Source organism: Sciurus carolinensis, chromosome 6, assembly GCF_902686445.1.
Source record: "Sciurus carolinensis chromosome 6, mSciCar1.2, whole genome shotgun sequence".
Taxonomy (NCBI): domain Eukaryota; kingdom Metazoa; phylum Chordata; class Mammalia; order Rodentia; family Sciuridae; genus Sciurus; species Sciurus carolinensis.
The window spans coordinates 78,236,724-78,255,286 of NC_062218.1; the positions used below are offsets into that span (position 1 = coordinate 78,236,724).

The 18,563-nt window shown below is 37.0% G+C and overlaps 1 protein-coding gene across 3 annotated transcripts in view; it reads right to left on the reverse strand.

Annotated features, from left to right (window-relative positions):
• Positions 1–2,706: 2,706 nt before the first annotated feature.
• Fam172a (family with sequence similarity 172 member A) overlaps positions 2,707–18,563 on the reverse strand; it is a 487,402-nt gene continuing 471,545 nt past the window's right edge. For all 3 annotated transcript variants that reach the window (XM_047555170.1, XM_047555171.1, XM_047555169.1), the window contains one exon: positions 2,707–5,729. In XM_047555170.1, coding sequence (XP_047411126.1) covers positions 5,587–5,729 — 143 coding nt within the window. In that variant the 3' untranslated portion in view covers positions 2,707–5,586. The remainder of the gene's footprint in view (positions 5,730–18,563) is intronic.

The window sequence follows — 18,563 nt, forward strand, 5'->3', positions numbered from 1 at the left end:
TGTCTGTATATTTCAGGTGGCGTGCACAGGGATGGGTGTCTGCATCCCATGGATGGATATCTATGTGTGTAAGACATACACATATATGTGCCCACAGACATATTTTTATTAGGTGTTTTTAAAAAACCCTGAGCTGTTTTAAAGAAGGAAGAAAACTTTGTAGTCAATGATGGTTGCCTGGACTTCCATTTTGGCTAATCATAATTTGACCAACAACTTTTCCTGATAGCATGAAGGGCAGTATTTAGAATTTAAAGGTTTAGTGCACCAACAATGTTCCTCTTAAGCCACTTTGAAGTAATGCTAGAGTCTACGATCCAGATCTACATGTTAATCTCTAGTTTTGCCTTCAAACAGAATTCAGTTACAAAGAACTTGGAAAGATTTTGAATCTATTCAGGAGAGGAAAACTCTTTAATTTTCTGAGGAGTAAAAACTCCCCAAGAAACTTCATATAGCTTCTTAGATTTTGCTTAGCATACGTGATAAAACATTGATTGTTGCAGTTTGGTGACCCATGAAATTTGGGGGTTAGTTTTCTCTTCAGACCAGAGCATATAATTATGCAAATAAAGAGCTGTCACTGATCTAGTGAAATACTCACAAACACATGCACTCTGAAATTGGACAGAAAAGTGAAAATGGTTGGTGATGTGATGGTGCCATGGTTTGTTTTCCTGCCAAGTTTCTATCCAAGTTCATTATTCAAATTGTAAACTTTAAAAAGAGACATATCATTCTTGGGGTGTTGGTTGTCTTTTCATTCCAGATTCTTTGTATTGGCACTGCAGGCTGGTCACAAAGTACAGTTCAACATTTTTTTTTTTTAACCTATGATGGTTTTCCATATCACCCGATGTAATAGCCAAAGAAGAAAAAGCTGAATCATCTGGGAAAAAAATGAAGGACCTCTCTAGATTTCTTTCTGGAAACATATTTCATGTGTTTTAAACAGAACTCAATTCCAACAATACAGAAAATATAGTGAAAGGTTTTTCACAAATCTCAAAGCAAAGGACTAGGAAATATTGCCTGGAAGGTCTCATGAATTAAGCCAAATTTCCATTTTGAAGTTTTTTACATTCAAGGGGAAAATACTGGTCACACTGTGATGTTCACTTAATGGTCAAACTTTTAGGACGGCTTTCTACTATCTAGCAATTCTTTAACCTTTGTGGCTCATTTACAGTGATTACTCCTATAAAACCTTTGTTCTAAGAATTATCTAGAGTTCTTCAATCTAATATGCACTTTGGCATCGAGGTCTCCCAATTCCAAAGTTAACATTGCACAGGCTGTTGCATAATTTTAGATGTCATGGAAAGTTCCACTGATGAAATCTGAGAAGGCTCATGTCAGACCACTGACTGCTAAAGACATCACTACATGAAAGATCAGTGGTGTGAAACTTTAAAAACATCGATCCAAATGAATCAATTAAATCAACATTCATCCTTCCTAAGTGTGAGGTTTAAAACTATCATTGTTGCTTTTTTTTTTTTTAACCCTACATAGATTTCCAGATAAATGCTGGAATGCTTTGATGACTCTTCTATTCTTGAATCTCCACTAATCGACTTTGTGCTATTTCCCTCTTTTCAACATCTTCCACTTGGTGTACATTCTTTACTTTAGTACAGTGCATGACAGTTGCAATGCTTTAAATCTAAAACCGCCTAACAAAGCTGATGCTTTAGGTAGGGTAGCTTTAAGCTCTGTGAAGTGTTGATTAAAAACCCTTTCCCAGACTCAAACTGATCTTTTTGGAGATTAATAGAATATTAGATAAAAGGAAGACGAACAATTCAAGAGACTCCCACTCAGTCATTCTATACAAGGAAGGAAGGAAGGAAAGTATTCAATTTTTGAAAGGGAGTACCTCCTGGAGTCTTTTATTTTATATTATTACAGTCCCTAATAAGTAATCATAAAATCACCATTACCCCCCTCCCCTTGCCACCCATATTTCAAAGATAAGACTACCTCTCATTTATTTAAAGACATTTTCCCCCACAGAGACATGGGGAAAGTTTTTGAGAAATTTTTACACTTGCTGTAATAGTAATCTTTCTTAAATGAATTAGGAGTGCAGCCACCAACAGGAACCTATCAGTTTACAGTAAAAACAATGATTATAACAAGACACACACACATATGTTTGGATTGGAATTCCACATAATCCAGAGAAACATGAAATAAATTCTAACTTATTAGCAGTAATAACATAGTTAGCATATCTTGTCACCCACACCCTCTCAAAGGAGTTACAGGTTTGAGGGAAGGAATAACTGTAAAACAAATGTAAACAAGTTAGTTTCAGATTGAACATAGTACATCAAGGACTCACATATAGGAATTTGGAAGCAATTTAATCTCCCTGGACTCCCTTTGGAAAACACATTTATTTATAGTAAATTAAAATTTACTTTATGAAACAATAGTTTGATGCTGCATCAAATTTTCTTGCTAAAGTTATATTTTAGATAGTAAAAACAAATGACTTAAAATGTTACTTTTGCGAATAGTGGTAGCCAAATAGTGACTCAACTGAAGTTAGGATATTACTTTATAGCAATAATAGTAAAAACAAGTACCTATAAGGCTTAAAATATTGATGAATTCTGTTCCATTATTCCTTTTATGTTTCAGCTTTAAAAACCTCTATATAGCTGGTGAAAAAAGGAACTCTGAGCAAGAATAATACGCTGCTGTTTGTTGGGAAAACTTTTTATTTAAAAATGGTAAACAAATATATAATATATAGGAAATGCCTGTGCTTTACTTTTTTTTTTGACATATCAACAAGAATGCAACCCAATTGAAGCACAAGGCAGAAATATGGGAAAGAACAATTATGACAAGTTGATGGTTTCTCTTTCAAATATTCATGAAGGTTTTTAATGACTGCATGGTTAGGTACCTTTAGAAAGTTCCAAAGCTTAGGTGGCTTTTAAATTTTGCAAGACTATTTTGAATCTTAGATTCATCAACAACTCTCTTTCCATTCCACTTGCTCTACATACTAAGTATATAGTTAAAGTAAAAACTCTATATCTTAACTTTAAACCTCTGTTCACCTAAAAAACCCAAGGACACCAAAAATGGGGAGGAGAAGATCAGAGCAGAAATACTGTAACAATGGCCACCGGTAAGCAGGCGGCTACCACCAACTGCTATTGTTACTGCAGAAAAATTGAGTTGACAATAACTATTACATTTATACCAACAGACCCATAATCAACAGGTTTTAAAAATCCTACATTACAAACAAGGAAACTGATCAGTAATCAGTTGGTGGTCTGGAATGGTTTGCCTAGCTCTCTCTGGGTCACCACAGCTCAGATCCACAAGTAGAAATTACATTTACACAACTTAAGTTTGCAAATAGCTCTCTATAGATAGTTAAACAAGGCTTTACAATCCAGTAGTTTTAAAGTATTAAAGGCAATTAAACAGTGATTTTTCTCTAGTTACAAGTAAAGGTTTTTAAAAAGAGGTGAGAAAACTGGAGAGAAGGAATAGGAGTCTTTTGGTTTATAAACTGAGCATATTTACTTTGCTTTAATTCAGCTGCAGAAGCTTCACATATTTAGCATTATACAAGTGTTTTTTTTTTAATGCTACAAAATTAGTTTCTTGTGAACATTTTCATATACTGAAAACACCACACAATTTGTAACACTTGGAAAAATATATTCAATTCACATCAATTCTCAAATCCTCTCACTGGAAGATACCATTATTTTACATAGTCCACCACTACTTCTAAAATAGGAAAATCAGATAAAAAAGGGTCAGTTCCACAGACCAATGTGCTTGACATTATTGGGGTTACATTTTAAACCACCTAGAAGCTGTATAAAATGCCATTTTCATTTTTCCTCTTATGTTGTTTCTGCTTAAATAACATCAAAAGATACAGACATGACCACTGAAAAAAGATCACTGTAGTTTGCCATCATTGAAACTATGGAACTAATGAATGTGCCTGTATTCCAAACACAGCATGAGATATTATTGGTTTTAAAACTTGCTGTAATTGATACATAATATAAAAACATTTATCCATGAGGTGAGTGATTTCAGGTTATTTTTTCTGAGGCATTTTTTCTAAGTCATTTTGGGTACATTTTATCATGTCCTTAAATAAGGCAGGCATATTAGTTGTTGCATATGCTTTTTAAAAGAATGAAAAATATTAAATTCAGAACCTTGTCTATTACAATCTTCACTAGATAATTAAATTCAAGTAATTAAAAATTGATGTTAAATTTTAATATTTTAAATTGAAAATCAGCAAAATCTTATTTTATCCCTTGTATTTCAGTGTTGACCAATCTTAACTGTATTAAAATACTTAATTGTTGAAACTGTAGGGTAAAACCCTACAGAGGAAGTGGAGTAATAAAAATGACGACATTGGGCCAAGAGGAGAAAATCTTTCACACAATGTCCCTCTTTACCCATTGGAGAAGAAAACAGAAAGAATCATTTTAGCCCTTCTTAGCCTTTCAGCAGAAAAAGGCTCCGGAGTACAGAGTTTCATTTTTCTGATGATAATAAAAAACTCTATCTGTAAAAGGACTTGGCTCAGGAAAGCTCTAAGTAAATCACTCTAGTAAGGATTAACAACAAAGGCAAGCACCACCACCACCTTTCTCCACAATAAGATTTAAAAAGCAAAACTTAAGTGTGTTATCTAAATCACAATACCACTCAATACACATTACATATATAAAAAGTAAAGTCAATCCTAATGAGATAGCTGGAGGTTCCATTGAAAATTAGACCTTTCACACCTATACTTAAAAGATCTGCTCATTATGTTTTGGTTTAAACGGTCTCTTCTGAAATTTGAGACTTGTGTAAAGTCTCACATTCAGCTTGCAAGGATTTTCAGCAGTAAAGCAGATTCGGTACTTTAATAGATTTTTTTTATGCAAAGATTTTCTTCTGGTCTCGAAATGAAAATAGATCGTTAGGAAGAGAACAATTTGCACTCCCAAAACTACATAGTACATCATGGCATTCATGTTCTGAATTTAAATTTGGCAATGGGGGGTACTTCCTAAGGGGGGGGCATAATATGCCCTCGGGGAAAAACTTGGTTAAAATGAAGTCTGAAGTCTAGAATAAAAGCTTGCTCCTTTCAGAGGGGAAAAATGGACATGATTAGGGGGTGGACGATGAGGGAAGCAGCGGCAGCGCTGCAGCGGGCGGTAGGACCGCGCAGACGCCGCTCGCCCCGCAGCGCCCGTGCCGGCTCCGTCAGGGCAATTAGAGCCGCGCCGGCCGCGCCGGGCAGGGCGCTGTCAGCCTTAATCTGCGCGCTGACGGGCAGCGCGAAGCCCGAGCTCAGCCCGCAGGAAGCACGACCAGTGAACCCATATTGCTTTGACAGTTGCACTCATCTAGAAATAATGCAAAACGCTATTTAGATGTATATATCACGACCCTGTGCTCTAGGAAGAAAACAATCTAATGAGGGGCTGGGAGTCTGCTCCCCAACAGCAGTTAGGCGACGTGTGGATGCATGCTCCAGAGTGGTTCCTTGACTTCCCCTCCCCCGTCTCGCTCGCTCTCCTCTTACAGCTCTTCGTGCTTTATTCGGTGGGAGCGTCGCGTCAGAGTCGGCTTGAGGGAACTGGTCTTTGCCTCAGAGGCTTCGGTAAAGAATTTGAAAATAGACGGGAAGCTCTTCCAGGAAGTTAGCTCGTGACGGTCGGTGCCTGCCGAAAAACACAGATTTGGTTACGAGGGGCTCGCTCGCGCCCGGCGCAGGTGGGGGTGGCGACCGCCAGGCAGAGCCGAGGCACCAGCGGTCCGCGGCGCGTCCAGCCGGAGCCCTGCGCCGACACGCCCTCGACCCCGGATCCAGGGTCCTCTCAGCCCTGGAGCCCCTGGCGACGCCCGGTCCCCGCCCCTGCGCCAACTCCTCGAGGGGAAGCGAGGCATGGTCCGGGCGCTGCAGCTCCTGGGAGCACCTGTACCTGAGGGCTTACTTGGCCCCACCCCAGGGCTCAGTGGTACCGGGACTTCCGCGGAGTCCCAGGGTGCGAAGTCCCAGGGGCCTCTGGCCGATTGCGGCCCGAGACCCCATCACGTCCCCGACGCGGGAACGCGGTCGGGACCTGCCCCGTGGGTCGCCCGAGGCGCGGCCGGGAAGTCCGGGGCCTGAAACCCTCCGGGCCAATAGAGGAGCTCGGCGGGAAGGGCCACTCCCTCTCCCGCCTGGCAGCCACCCACTTCCCCAGGCTCCGCGCGCACCAGCACTGGTTTCCCCTGCGAGCGGGATCGCGTTCTACAACCCGCCCCAGAGCACCCAAACGTCTTTGCTTCCCTAGGCGGGGGGAAAGGGATTTGTCTTGCCTCTCCCAGAAGTTGTGATGTTAGACATGATTGTCTCAGCGAGGTCACTAGGACCAAATTATGTGGGATGTTTAATGAAGGAAAAGATTCAAGAGACTATGCCTTGAAGTATCCTAGCGGGGGACCTTTTTACGGTTTTAGGGGGCAGATCTAGAAGAACTTAAAAAATGTTTCAAAGCAGTAGCTACTAAAATAGCATTTAGGCCTCCTGTTTTGTCAGGAGGAAACCAGAAAACGTAGGTTAGTTATCAATTTTACAGGGCTATTTTATTTTACTACTGCTTCTTTCTATGGCTTTGATTTAATATTAATGTGCACTGTTTTCCAAATCAAATCTATCTTCGGTTTGACACAGTCGGCAAATAACACTGATGTTGGCATGAGAATACATGAAGCAATAGGTTAATCTGTTTTTGACTACTTGTGAAAGCTCATATCATTTAAACATTTTCATAACTGAACAATTTTTTAAATTCAAAAATAAAAATAATTACAAAGACTCACATAGAAATGAGTGAATAGCTTTGAAACAGTTTAAATCTCTTTTTAGATCACTCAGTTATGCAGAGATATTGCTTGGAAGTCTCCAAATTCAGGGCCTCTGTCTGATACTTTAACATTGTTAATGATAATTCTTTAGTCTGTAATAGTAGGTCATTGCTATGGTTACTCTACAATGGTGCAACACTTTGCTTTCCCCTTCAGCTATTCGCTGAGACCTGGTAACCACATTTGTTGCTTAGCAACAGTTTTGTGACAGTATCACAATCTGGGAGTTACAACAATAAGGATGCTATGGCTGCGGTCGGTCGGCCAGAGAGTAGGAAGCTACAATCTGTGCATGTGACTTAGCTGTGGGAACTGGCCTTGCCGGAGAACCCTTCTCTTCATAGTTGCCCTCACACGGATGTTCTCATCTTATTCTCCTTGGCAGATTGGCCTTATGAACCTGCATTTGGAACTAAGATCCAATACTGAAGTCATACCCTTGAGAAATATCCCCCAACACTACTTGTATTCAGACTAAAAAATGAGGTCATTTCTCTATTTGCTTACTCATTTCAGGCACAACTCAATATTATTCGATGGGAGGGAGGGATGAGTGTAGGTTTATTCTGGCAGATCCTAAAGTGCCTAACTGAATTCTGACAATTCTTAATAGAATTCTTGAGGAAAATTATATATATGCTTGTCTGCATTAATAGGTGTATAAAATTTCAAGTTCTTTAAAATATATCCAAACATTGTTTAAAAATTATTTTTATGGACATTTTTAGTTGTTGATGGACCTTTATTTTATTCATTTATTTGTATGTGGTGCTGAGAATCAAACCCAGAGCCTTACACATGCTAGGCAAGCACTCTACCACTGAGCCACGACCCCAGCCCCCCAAAACACTTTTATTATTACAATTTTTACTGATTTATTCAACTGATAAAGGAATTTTTAAAATTTGGAGGCATTTATATTCTCCATATATAACTGATCTGTTCTACATGTCCTCAGACATGCCTACTTTAAATAAAACTTTGTGGATATATCTAGCAGGCCCAGTTTCCAGGCAGGTTTATGAAATGTCTTTCTCTATTTCTATAGTATCTACAAGCCCAGTTTGTTTAATAACAACTATTAAATTGCGCTTATAAAAATATTTTAAAATCAGCTGTATTTTTTCCTTTTGAAAGACCATTCTCAGATATACAATACATGGCAACACTTATCCTAAACACACACACACACACACACACAGAAAGAAAAAGGTGTTAATTGTCTCTTTTCCTACCTATTTCCCAAGCTTCTTGCCACATTTGGCATTTCCTCCATAGTGATCACATTTACACCTACTAGTGTTACCAAGTATATGATCAATTTGTAAGCTTTCTCAGGGAACTCCTCTCCTAATTCCTCCCACCACTTGAAAACCAATTCAATTTATGAATCTAGAGGGACCTCAGGAGTCAATGGTCTGAAGCAATTTTAACTCCTTTATTTCTTCTTTCCTGGTGACAATCTTTCTGAAGGATGAATAAATTTCCCTGGTAATAAAGTTATCACAAAAGCTTTTTATTTTTAGTTTGTGATGACTCTGCTTCATTAGTCCTGGCTGAAAAGACAAAAGCCACTGAAATAATCGAGTACCTACACTGACTCTCAACATTTACTCTTGTAATTTAAGAGTATAAATAATGAGAATGTGTGCTTCTGTCAGAGGAAGGAAAGTTAACAGCAATAAAGATAGTAAGTGAGGTAGGCCATCAACTGAATTATGGAGAATGGGGTAGGGGAGAGAAAATTCTCTCTAAATAAGGGTATGATAATATTTTATATAAAATTTCTGAAAATTTGAAAGTGGATTTTAAATAACAATAGTATTTGGAAGTTGGATAACTGTATGTCCATCTTGGGAGCTGCATATGCACATTTTAAGATCATGTTGGGAGACCATTTTCAAAACTTCAGGGACAAAGTTCAATAAAAATATTTACAATTTAATCTGAAAATCTACCCATAACAGCAAATGAAAACTTTTGAAAGTAGCTTTCTAGTACTTAAAAAATACATTACTTTAGCAGGGTATGGGGGCACATACCTGTAATCCCAGCAACTCCAGAGGCTGAGGCAGGAGGATTCAGAGTTCAAAACCAGCCTCAGCAATGGCAAGGCACTAAGCAGTGCAGTGAGACCCTGTCTCTAAATAAAATATGAAATAGGTCTGGGGATGTGGTTCAGTGGTTGAGTGCCCCTGAGTTCAATCCTATTACCCGAGGTCCTGCCAAAAAAATACCCAAAACAAACAAAACAAAACAAAACAAAAACATTACTTTAGGAAGTAAAGACTGGTGATTTTATTCCATAATATAGAAACACTAGACCATTAAATTATCTATTCAAAAGGATATAAAAGATTAAAGTTTGGGCCAATTGAAAAACATCTAGGCCAGATGCAGTGGCACATGCCAGCAAACCCATCTACTCAGAAGGATCATCAAGGTTGAAGCCACAAGCAGCAACATAGTGAGACCCTGTCTCAAAAAAAACCCCAAAAACCAAAAAACAAAAAAACAAAAAAACAAGCAAACAAACAAACAAAAAACCAAAACACTGGAGATGTAGCTCTGTTGTACAGTGGTACTTGTCTAGCATGTGTGAAGCTCTGGGTTCAGTCCCTAGCATGTGTGTGTGTGTGTGATCCTTTACTGCAATGATGTGGCAGTAAAGGGAAACTACTTCACTTATCATTAACCATGTTTTTTAAAAAGAGAAGCATAGCTTTTAAGTCAGGGCATGGTCTTTCCTTTGGCACAACATTACCCTTATCAAAAGTTCCCCTTTTTAGGGCCTGTAAACTTCTCTTCATTTTTCAGATCCCCATTTTCCTAATCTAGAGAGGCTTACACAAAGTAGGGTGTAAAAGACTTTCCCACATTAAATGCCTTCCAGTTTTCAGGGAATGATTTCTATATCCTTTTCAACAGGCAGGCTTATTCTAGCTGGGATAATTCACTTTGGGGCAAATTCAGTTTCCTAATCTATAAAATCAATTCAATATAAAAGTAAAAGGCAAAGGGTCACAGTGTTTCATTATAAAAAAGTGCCTTTGCTCAGTCTCAATCAGTAGCTCTTAATGGGGATGGTAGTGACCTCTCCAGATATTTTGGATATTTAAAGGAATATCTTTGGTGCTCAAGATGATGGGAAGGTGGCTACTGTCATTGAGTGGGAGAAGGTCAGTGATGGGTGGACATCCTATAATTTGTAGGATCCTACAGTATGATGAATTGTTCTGCATCTCACATGGTTTTCAAATGTTCCATTGCCATTCTTATACTTGAAATATCTATTTATATTTATATGGTCTTATAATTTGAATTTGTTCTGCAAATAAAGTATATTTAGCTCAATTTTAATATGTACTGAATTTTCAAAGTGCAACAACCTCATAAATTGAAGAGATTGTTTACTTTGTGTTTTACAGAAGATTACTGAGAGTGGTTAACCCCATGAGAAAATCTCATCACTGATGGAAATGTGCCATGGTACTGCTTTGCCAATAAGCATACCTGTATGAATCTGCATTTGTAGCTGTCAAATTCATGATGATTTTATGCATAGGATCAAGTATCTGACTACTTTTATTATGTCTGTTCATATAGATTTTCCAAAGCACTTTTAATATTGAAGTGCACATTAGTTTTATTATAAATTACCTTTATTCCTTCTTTACATTAATGAAAGCATTACAATGATTTAACAATCTTCTAAATGGGTAGATTATGTTAACTATGGAATTTATTTCAGGATAGTAAAAGCATTGCATAATATTTGTGATAATAGGAAGTATTTAGGTAATCAAAGGTCAGCTTAAATAGAAACAAATAGTTAACTTTTTAAATAACATTAGAGACTAATTCTCCCAATAACTAGAACCCTATTCTAACTATCTCTTTTATCTTTATACAAAGCAGAGAACACTTACCTATTGTTTTCCTTATGGTTCTTCCACAAATACTGTTTGTAAGATGATGTTGTTCATTGTGAAATAACCAAAAGGCAGGGGAGATTCTAATTAAAATACCACACTGAATATTTATCCTTGGCCTATATCACTTTTGTAAAAATGAATTGTAACCCATTTCAAGGCAGTAAAGATAACACAAATAGTCAAAAGGATTAGAAAATTTAAGTAGGAAGGATGAGTTTATAAATCATGTGAGAAAGATCAAATTGCTAAAATGTATCATTTGTTTTCCCAAAAGACTACATATTTAAGAAAAAGTATCTTGTGATAGAAATGACAAAGAAGGGGGTTACATTCCTGTAATTGCTTTTAGAAATTAAACATAAAAATGGTTGAAAATAGCACTGAGAGTGCTCAAAGAACAGAATAAGACAAATGAAAACATTACTGTATCTTCTGTCTAGTCTATTTCCCTTGCTGCTTCTTGTGATGACTCCAATCCAAGTGTTTCTTACAAGGCATACTTGTCTACACTTCTTTTGATCTTAGTGCTGAGAATTTTTTTAGGTGTTGGAGGGTCAAAAATTATGTCAAGATATGCTACTGAGTTAGCCCAAATCCTGATGTTCATTTTGCCAGATGTATACTATTCTGATGCTGTATCCCATTTAATACAGCAGTTGCCTTAAAAAGTGGAATGTAAATATGATTTCTGCAATTGAATTTTTTGTTTTGGTGCTAGGAATTAAATCCAGGGCCTTGTGCATGCTAAGCATGTGATCTACCAGTGAGGTATACCACCAGCCTTATAAATCAAATATTTTAAAGTGAAGAAGTAGGTTATATACTTGTCAATGAATAGAGGGATGAATTCTGTGGGAAAGCAAAAATCTTTCTTCAAATGATATTAAATACACATGAGTTAGATTTGCCAGAGATGAGGTTTACTGGTAAATAGAAAATAATAAACAGTAAACAGTGATGTACAATTTGAGGGTAGAGTAAATGATTATACCAAAAAGATAATCCAGAAGAATTTCTTGGTTAATCATTCACTATTCTAATTATTGCTACTCATTTTATTTTACATGGCCTTAGATCAATCATGGAATAATCTATGCATAATTTACGTTTTAGGTTCTTTAGAATAGGGAACATTACTGTTCACAAAAATTACCATTGAATACAAAAGATCATGTTTTTTATATCTTTATTTCAGGGGGAAAAACCAAACACATGCCCCTAGTCTTTTTACTGTGCACCTCCCACCAAAAATGCATTTTTAAAGCAAAAGGTAATAAAATGAATAAACTTTGTAAGTTCCTACGATTAAGGAGGTGAGAAACTACAAAGATATGAAACACACTAATATTAACAGGATAATGTGTCTATGACATTTTCAAAAGGACAAAGCTGTATTTTAAAAATTGATCTTTAACAAGAAAAAGTAGGGGCAATTAGAAAGTAACGAATACCTTGTCAATATAGCTATGTTGATAATACCAGGTAAGGGAATTCTTGAGAAAATCTAATACATGAAAATCAGAAGGTCTCTAATATGTATTATTGTGTCCCAGTGGGATTAACTAATGAATTTATGAGCTCATCAGCAGTTATTTTTAGAAAGTTAAAAAGAATCAGAGAAATACCAGAGCAATGAAAACTAATGTGCCTTCTAAAATAAGTAAAATACAACTAAAATTTATTAACATTAGAGTTTCTAAGAATATAATTTAAAAAATACAAACATACCAATGTTAAAACACAGAAAGGCTTCTAATGGCGACCCTACAAGTTAGAAAAGACAAGTGTTACACCACTACGCTGGGAGGTAGTGAATATGGCAGGATGTGGGGTTCACTGAGATTGTGCAAGGGAAATGCTAAGTGCAGCTCAGTAAACACATTACACTGCCTTGTTAAGTTAGCTGTGTAAGATACAGGCAAGTCGCTTTCCATTTCTAACATAGTTGCAAGTCTATTAGATCTGGCATTGTGTTGAGACCCTAAAGACAGGATGTCAAGTTTGACCCCAGCAAAGAGGAATAAAGATGAAATCACTGGCAGAAACTTTTGGATCATTTGCAGTTTGGGGGGAAGCCTGTCCTTTTGTTTGTTTAGTAACTTTTCAATGAAGTATATCTTTGGTGGAGGTAGGAGGGGAGGAGGGTCATGGGGTAGTTTAAGATCCAAGGGGACAACTCTAGGAAGTAAACTTATTCTTGAGGTGAAGTAGACAGCTTGTAGTAGCTTTTGGTCTCTGACATTGAACCCTGGGGCAATTACTTATGAATCAACCTTCTCCCAAACAATAACAAATGGATGCATTTTTATTACCTCAATTGTCTACTGAACTCAGAGAGCTGGTAGGGAAGTACTTTCTTTTTCATTTGTATTTTTTTTGATTTTTCAGAATCTTTTCATAGAAATGTTTATCATAAGTATTTCTCCCTTGATTTTTGTTTTCAACTTTGCATACTTTGTCCAGTTTTGTCTTTCCTACATAGTTTGTCTTTCCTTAATTGATTAGCAAAAGCTCTTTAAATATATTCATTAATACAAAAAAAAAGTGCTTTTGTTTTCACACCAGTGGGAAGGAGGGCAAGCTATAAGTCCAAGGATACAAAGTACCAGGTATAGAATATGAACAAATCTATAGAGCTGAAGTTCAACAGGAGGACTACAGTGAATAGAACTGTACTTGGTTGCTAGAAGACTTGGCCTCTAGGGACATATTGTGTCCTTTTAAAACTCAAGTCCAAGTGTGGCCAAAAGCTCTTTTCTAGTTTTCTTATGTTACTTTCTTCTGGCATTTTATTTTATTTTAGTATTATTTAAACTTAAACTTTATTGTGTTTATTTGTCACTTATAGCATGATACCATGGGATACATATGGGTAGTAAGATGGTTAGCACATTGAAGCAAATTAACATACCTATCTCATATCATCACTTTTTGTGACCAGCTGCTAAAATATATTTATTAACACAATTCCCTAATGAAATTTTATTAACTATAGTTCTCTTGTTGTACATTTAGATCTCTAGATTTTTTTCCATCCAACAAATCTGCTTTGTATTCTTTTGTATACTTTTTCCTACATCTTACCATTTTTTCCCCTTTTTCCTACCCATGATAACCACTGTCTATTCTTTATCTCTTGTAGATTTGACTTAAAAAAATTCACTCATAAGTGAGATCATGCAATATTTTTCTGTGTTTATTTTACTTAGCATAATGTCCTCCAGGTCTATCTATATTGTAGCAAATCCCTATTAAAATTCCAATGCCATTCACAGAAATAGAAAAAAAATCCTAGAATTTATATGGAACCACAAAACCCCAGCCTAGCCAAAACAATACTGAGAAAAACATAAGAAGCATCATACTTACTAATTTTAAATAGTATTGTATTAGGAAGCTATAGTAATCAAAACAGTATAGTATTGTCATAAAAACTGAAATGTAAAACAATAGAACAGAAGAGAGAGCCCAGAAATAAATTCAAATATATACTGTCAACTCAGTTTTGATGAGGGCACCATGAGGGCACAATGCAGAAAGAATAGGTTTTTTAATAAGTGGTACTGGGAAGACTGGATTTCCACATGCGAAAGAATGAAATTGTTCCAGCACCATAAATGAACAAAAAAATAATGAAATAGCAGGGCACAGTGGCACACACCTATGATCCCAGCTGCTTGGGAGGCAGAGGCAGGAGGATAGAAAGTTTGAGACCAGCCTTAGCAGCTGCTAAGGTGAGGCTGGAAGCAGCTTAGTGAGACCCTGTCTCAATATAAAAAATGAAAAGCAGGGGCTGGGGTTGTGGCTTAGTGGTAGAGCAGTTGCCTAGCATGTGTGAGGGTTTGATTCTCAGCACCACATATAAATAAATGAATAAAGGTCCACTGACATCTAAAATTTATTTAAAAATAAATGAAAAGGGCTGGGGATGTGACTTGGAATGTGAATGGAATTGTACCCTTATCCTATACCATGCACAAAAATCAAATCAAAATGGATCTAAATGTAAGACCTGGAACCATAAAACTCTTAGAACATAGGGGAAAGCTACTTGACTGAATTGTAAAATTATTTTCTTACTCAGAAGCACAACAAATTGAGTATGGTGGTGCATGCCTATCATCTCAGGTATTTGGGAGTCAAAGGTGGGTGGATCGTGAGTTAGAGCCCATCCTGGGCAACATAGTGAGTTCCTGTCTCAAAACAAACAAACAAACAAAAACCAAATATCTTTGTGGTCCTTCTTCCTCAAGTGAGGATTCTGTTCTATAACGTATGTGTTTTGTGAGCATACAGTTTTCCCAGAGTTCCTGTGACAGATTAACTCATACATTCATACATGTATTTATTGTATGCCAGGTACTGTTTCTTAGTACTGGGATGCAGTGGTGATCAAGATACATAAAGACTGTTGGTTTTTTTTTTTTTTTTTTTTTTGGTACCAGAAATTGAACCCAGGGGGACTGAACCACTGAGCCACATCTCCAGTCCTTTTTTATATTTTATTTTGAGATAGGGCCTTGCTAAATTGCTTAGGGCCTAAGTTGCTGAGGCTGGGTTTGAACTTTCAATCTTCTTGCCTCAGCCTCCCACGCTGCCAGGACTACAGGCATGTGTCACTCTACCCACAAGACTCTTTCTGAAGCATACTTGCTAGTAGTAGTAGTAGTTGCCAGAAACAAAAAGGAAGCCAACGAACATGATTTCAGAGAGTTGGAGTACTATGAAGAAAGCACAACAGAGAATGTGAAGAACACGAAGGAGAGGTGGGAAGTTTTTTAAGTGGAAAAAACTTTTGACCCAAAACCTGAATGACACATGTAATGTCTGTGGGCAGAGTGCTGCAGAAAGAGTTCTGAAAAGAACAATGGCATTTTTTTAAAAAAATTTGTCCTGTTAAGTTATACATGAGTATATTTTGATGTATTTATACAAACATGGAGTATATTTTATTCTAAGTGGGAGCCCAGTCTTGTGGTTGTACATGATATGGAGATTCACTGTGGTGTATCATATATGTACACAGGAAAGTTATATCAGGTTCATTCTACTGTTTTCCTATTCTTGTCTTCCATTCCTTCCCTTCCTTCCCCTTTGTCTAATTCACTGAACTTCTATTCCTCCCCTCACCCTTGTTGTGTGTTAGCATCCACATATCAGAGAGAACATCTGACATTTGTTTTTTGGGGGGATTGGCTTATTTCACTTAGCATGATAGTCTCCAGATCCATCCATTTATAGGCAAATGTCAAAAGTTTTTCTTCTTTATGGCTGAGTAATATTTTATTGTGTACACGCGCGTGCACGCGCGCACACACACACACACATTATAAAGAAAATGTGATATACATATCCATTCATTTCTTATCCTTTCATCTGTTGAAGGGCACCTGAGTTGGTGCATCTACTAGAAGAAAATGTAGGTCCAACACTCCATCATGTCAGTTTAGGAACCGACTTCTTCAACAAGACTCCTAAAGTCAGGGGTTTTAAAAAGGAAAATGATTCTCACAGGTGAGGAACTGAAAGGCTGGAGTGACAGAACTGCATGATGGGTGGGAGAAAGTGGTAGAAGATGATTCAGGGAGGTGGGCAGCCTTCAGGTCATGTAAGGCCTCGTAGACTGTGGTGAATTTTATTCCAAGTGTGCAGGGAGAGCTGTTAGCAGGGTTTTAAGCAGGGGAGAAATGTAATCTGATTTGCGTTTTTAGAGTACACTGGCTGGTATGGTATGTGAAGAATGCCTTATGGGGAGTTAGAAAGATGGATTGAAGTCTTCCTGATTGTATTCACCAACTCCTCGGAACCTCAATCTTCTATACACTTCAAAGTACAAAAAATCATTTACTGATAGTTTACTTATAATAAATAAAACCAATGATACAGTAATAGGAAGATGCAGTAAGACTTGAAATAGAGCCTAGTAAAATAGTATTTAAAAGTAGTGAGTATAAAATGAAGTTGAACTACAAACATTTTTTCTAACAATTCTGCTTCTGTTATATATGTGGTGATACCTCTGATTTCTCAGTCCTTAGAATAAGGATTGTTTTGTCATGTGGTTAGACATTGGGATGGGGCACACAATATCACAGCATTCCATTTTCTGCAAGGAGTCCAGACATAACTAGGCTTGTTTCTTAGGCTTTTCCACTGAGTTCATTTCTATGAAAGGGCACAACATTCTCTTAGCACTCTACCTCACAGACTGAGTCACCTCTGATTTTTCTTTTTCCCTAGCTTGCTACATTGTGATCCAATGAATTAACAAATCTTGATGAGTACACCTAAGCAAAGCTTTTCTAATCTTTTTTCCTTTCCATTCCCCCTAGCTAATCTAGATTTAATGACCAATCATTTAGAATTGAGACCCTGCCTCTGAACTGACTTCATTGCCTTTCATCTCTTTCCTATTTTGTGCCCTTGTTAATGGATGAAAAAATTCTAAAATATCATTTGTGTCCTCTACTTCTTCCTCTACTCAAAAATATCCAGTGGCTTCCCCCAATCTATCAAATAGGTAGAAATTCTTTAATTTGGGTTAAAGTCCTCCATTCTCTGGCTCCAGCCTTTTCAGGGTTATCATGACTTCAACTCTTCTGCAAATATTTCTGGTCCCCCTAGGCCCAGTTCATTTCTTAAATCCTTTCACATTTGTAAGACCTTTCCCTTTAAAAATATCTTTAGTTTCTCAACACATTGTCCTGTGTTTAAGTATTATCTCCTTTGTCTTCAAAAGTAGAAAGTAAAGTCCAGGTCCCTACCTTCTGAAGTCAAATCCCAGAGACCGAATATCTGTGATTCTGGCAACTCTGAAGTTCAGCCAGAGATGTTACTACTGTAAAGCTTTTGAAGGCTGGAGTCAGACTTTATTCACCTTCAACACAGATTGATAAAGCTATAGTATATTGAAGTGTGTGCTGGCTTTCAGAGTTAAGAAATAAATTCCTTTAATATTCAAATATAATGATGGCTGCATACCCTAATAAAAGTTGAAAGAAGCAGAGTTTTTTTCTTGCTTGTACCAACAAACTGATGAGGTAGATTGAGGTGGTCCAGAGTTCAACAGTTGATAAGCATTTACACTCAAAATATCTTCCAGATCTCTTTAGCTACAAACTGTTAACAGCATCAAAAGAGGGTTAGGGAATGGTCAGAACTGACAACTCTCAGAGAATCAAATTTTAACTAATCAATAGCTCATATTCCCAAGATGTACTTGGCTTGATCCAAACTGAGATACAAATAGAAATATATGAAAATATAAAACAGTAAAGATGTGGGCTGACTCTAGATGAAATTTCATTTTAATAATAAAAATGATAAAGATAATGAAATAATAATGAAATTTCACATCACACTTAAGAAATCTGAAGTCCAGAGGTTGTGATGGGCAAATATTACATTTTTTCTTTTTTTCTTTTTTTTTTTTTGGTATGAGGGATTAAAGTCAGGTGTGCTCCACCACTGAGCTACATCCCAGGACCATTTAAAAAAAAAGTTTTTGGTTTTTTTTTTTAAATTTTGAGACAGAGTCTTGCTAAGTTGCCAAGGCTGGCCTAGAACTTGTGATCCTCATCGCCTCCAGAGTTGCAAGTACTACTGCACTTGGCTACAAAGACATTTTGTGTTAATGTAGTTGATATCTGTAAACTGACACAGTAAAAAAATTCAGAAAATGTGTCAAATAGCTTTAAGATCCAGTTTCAC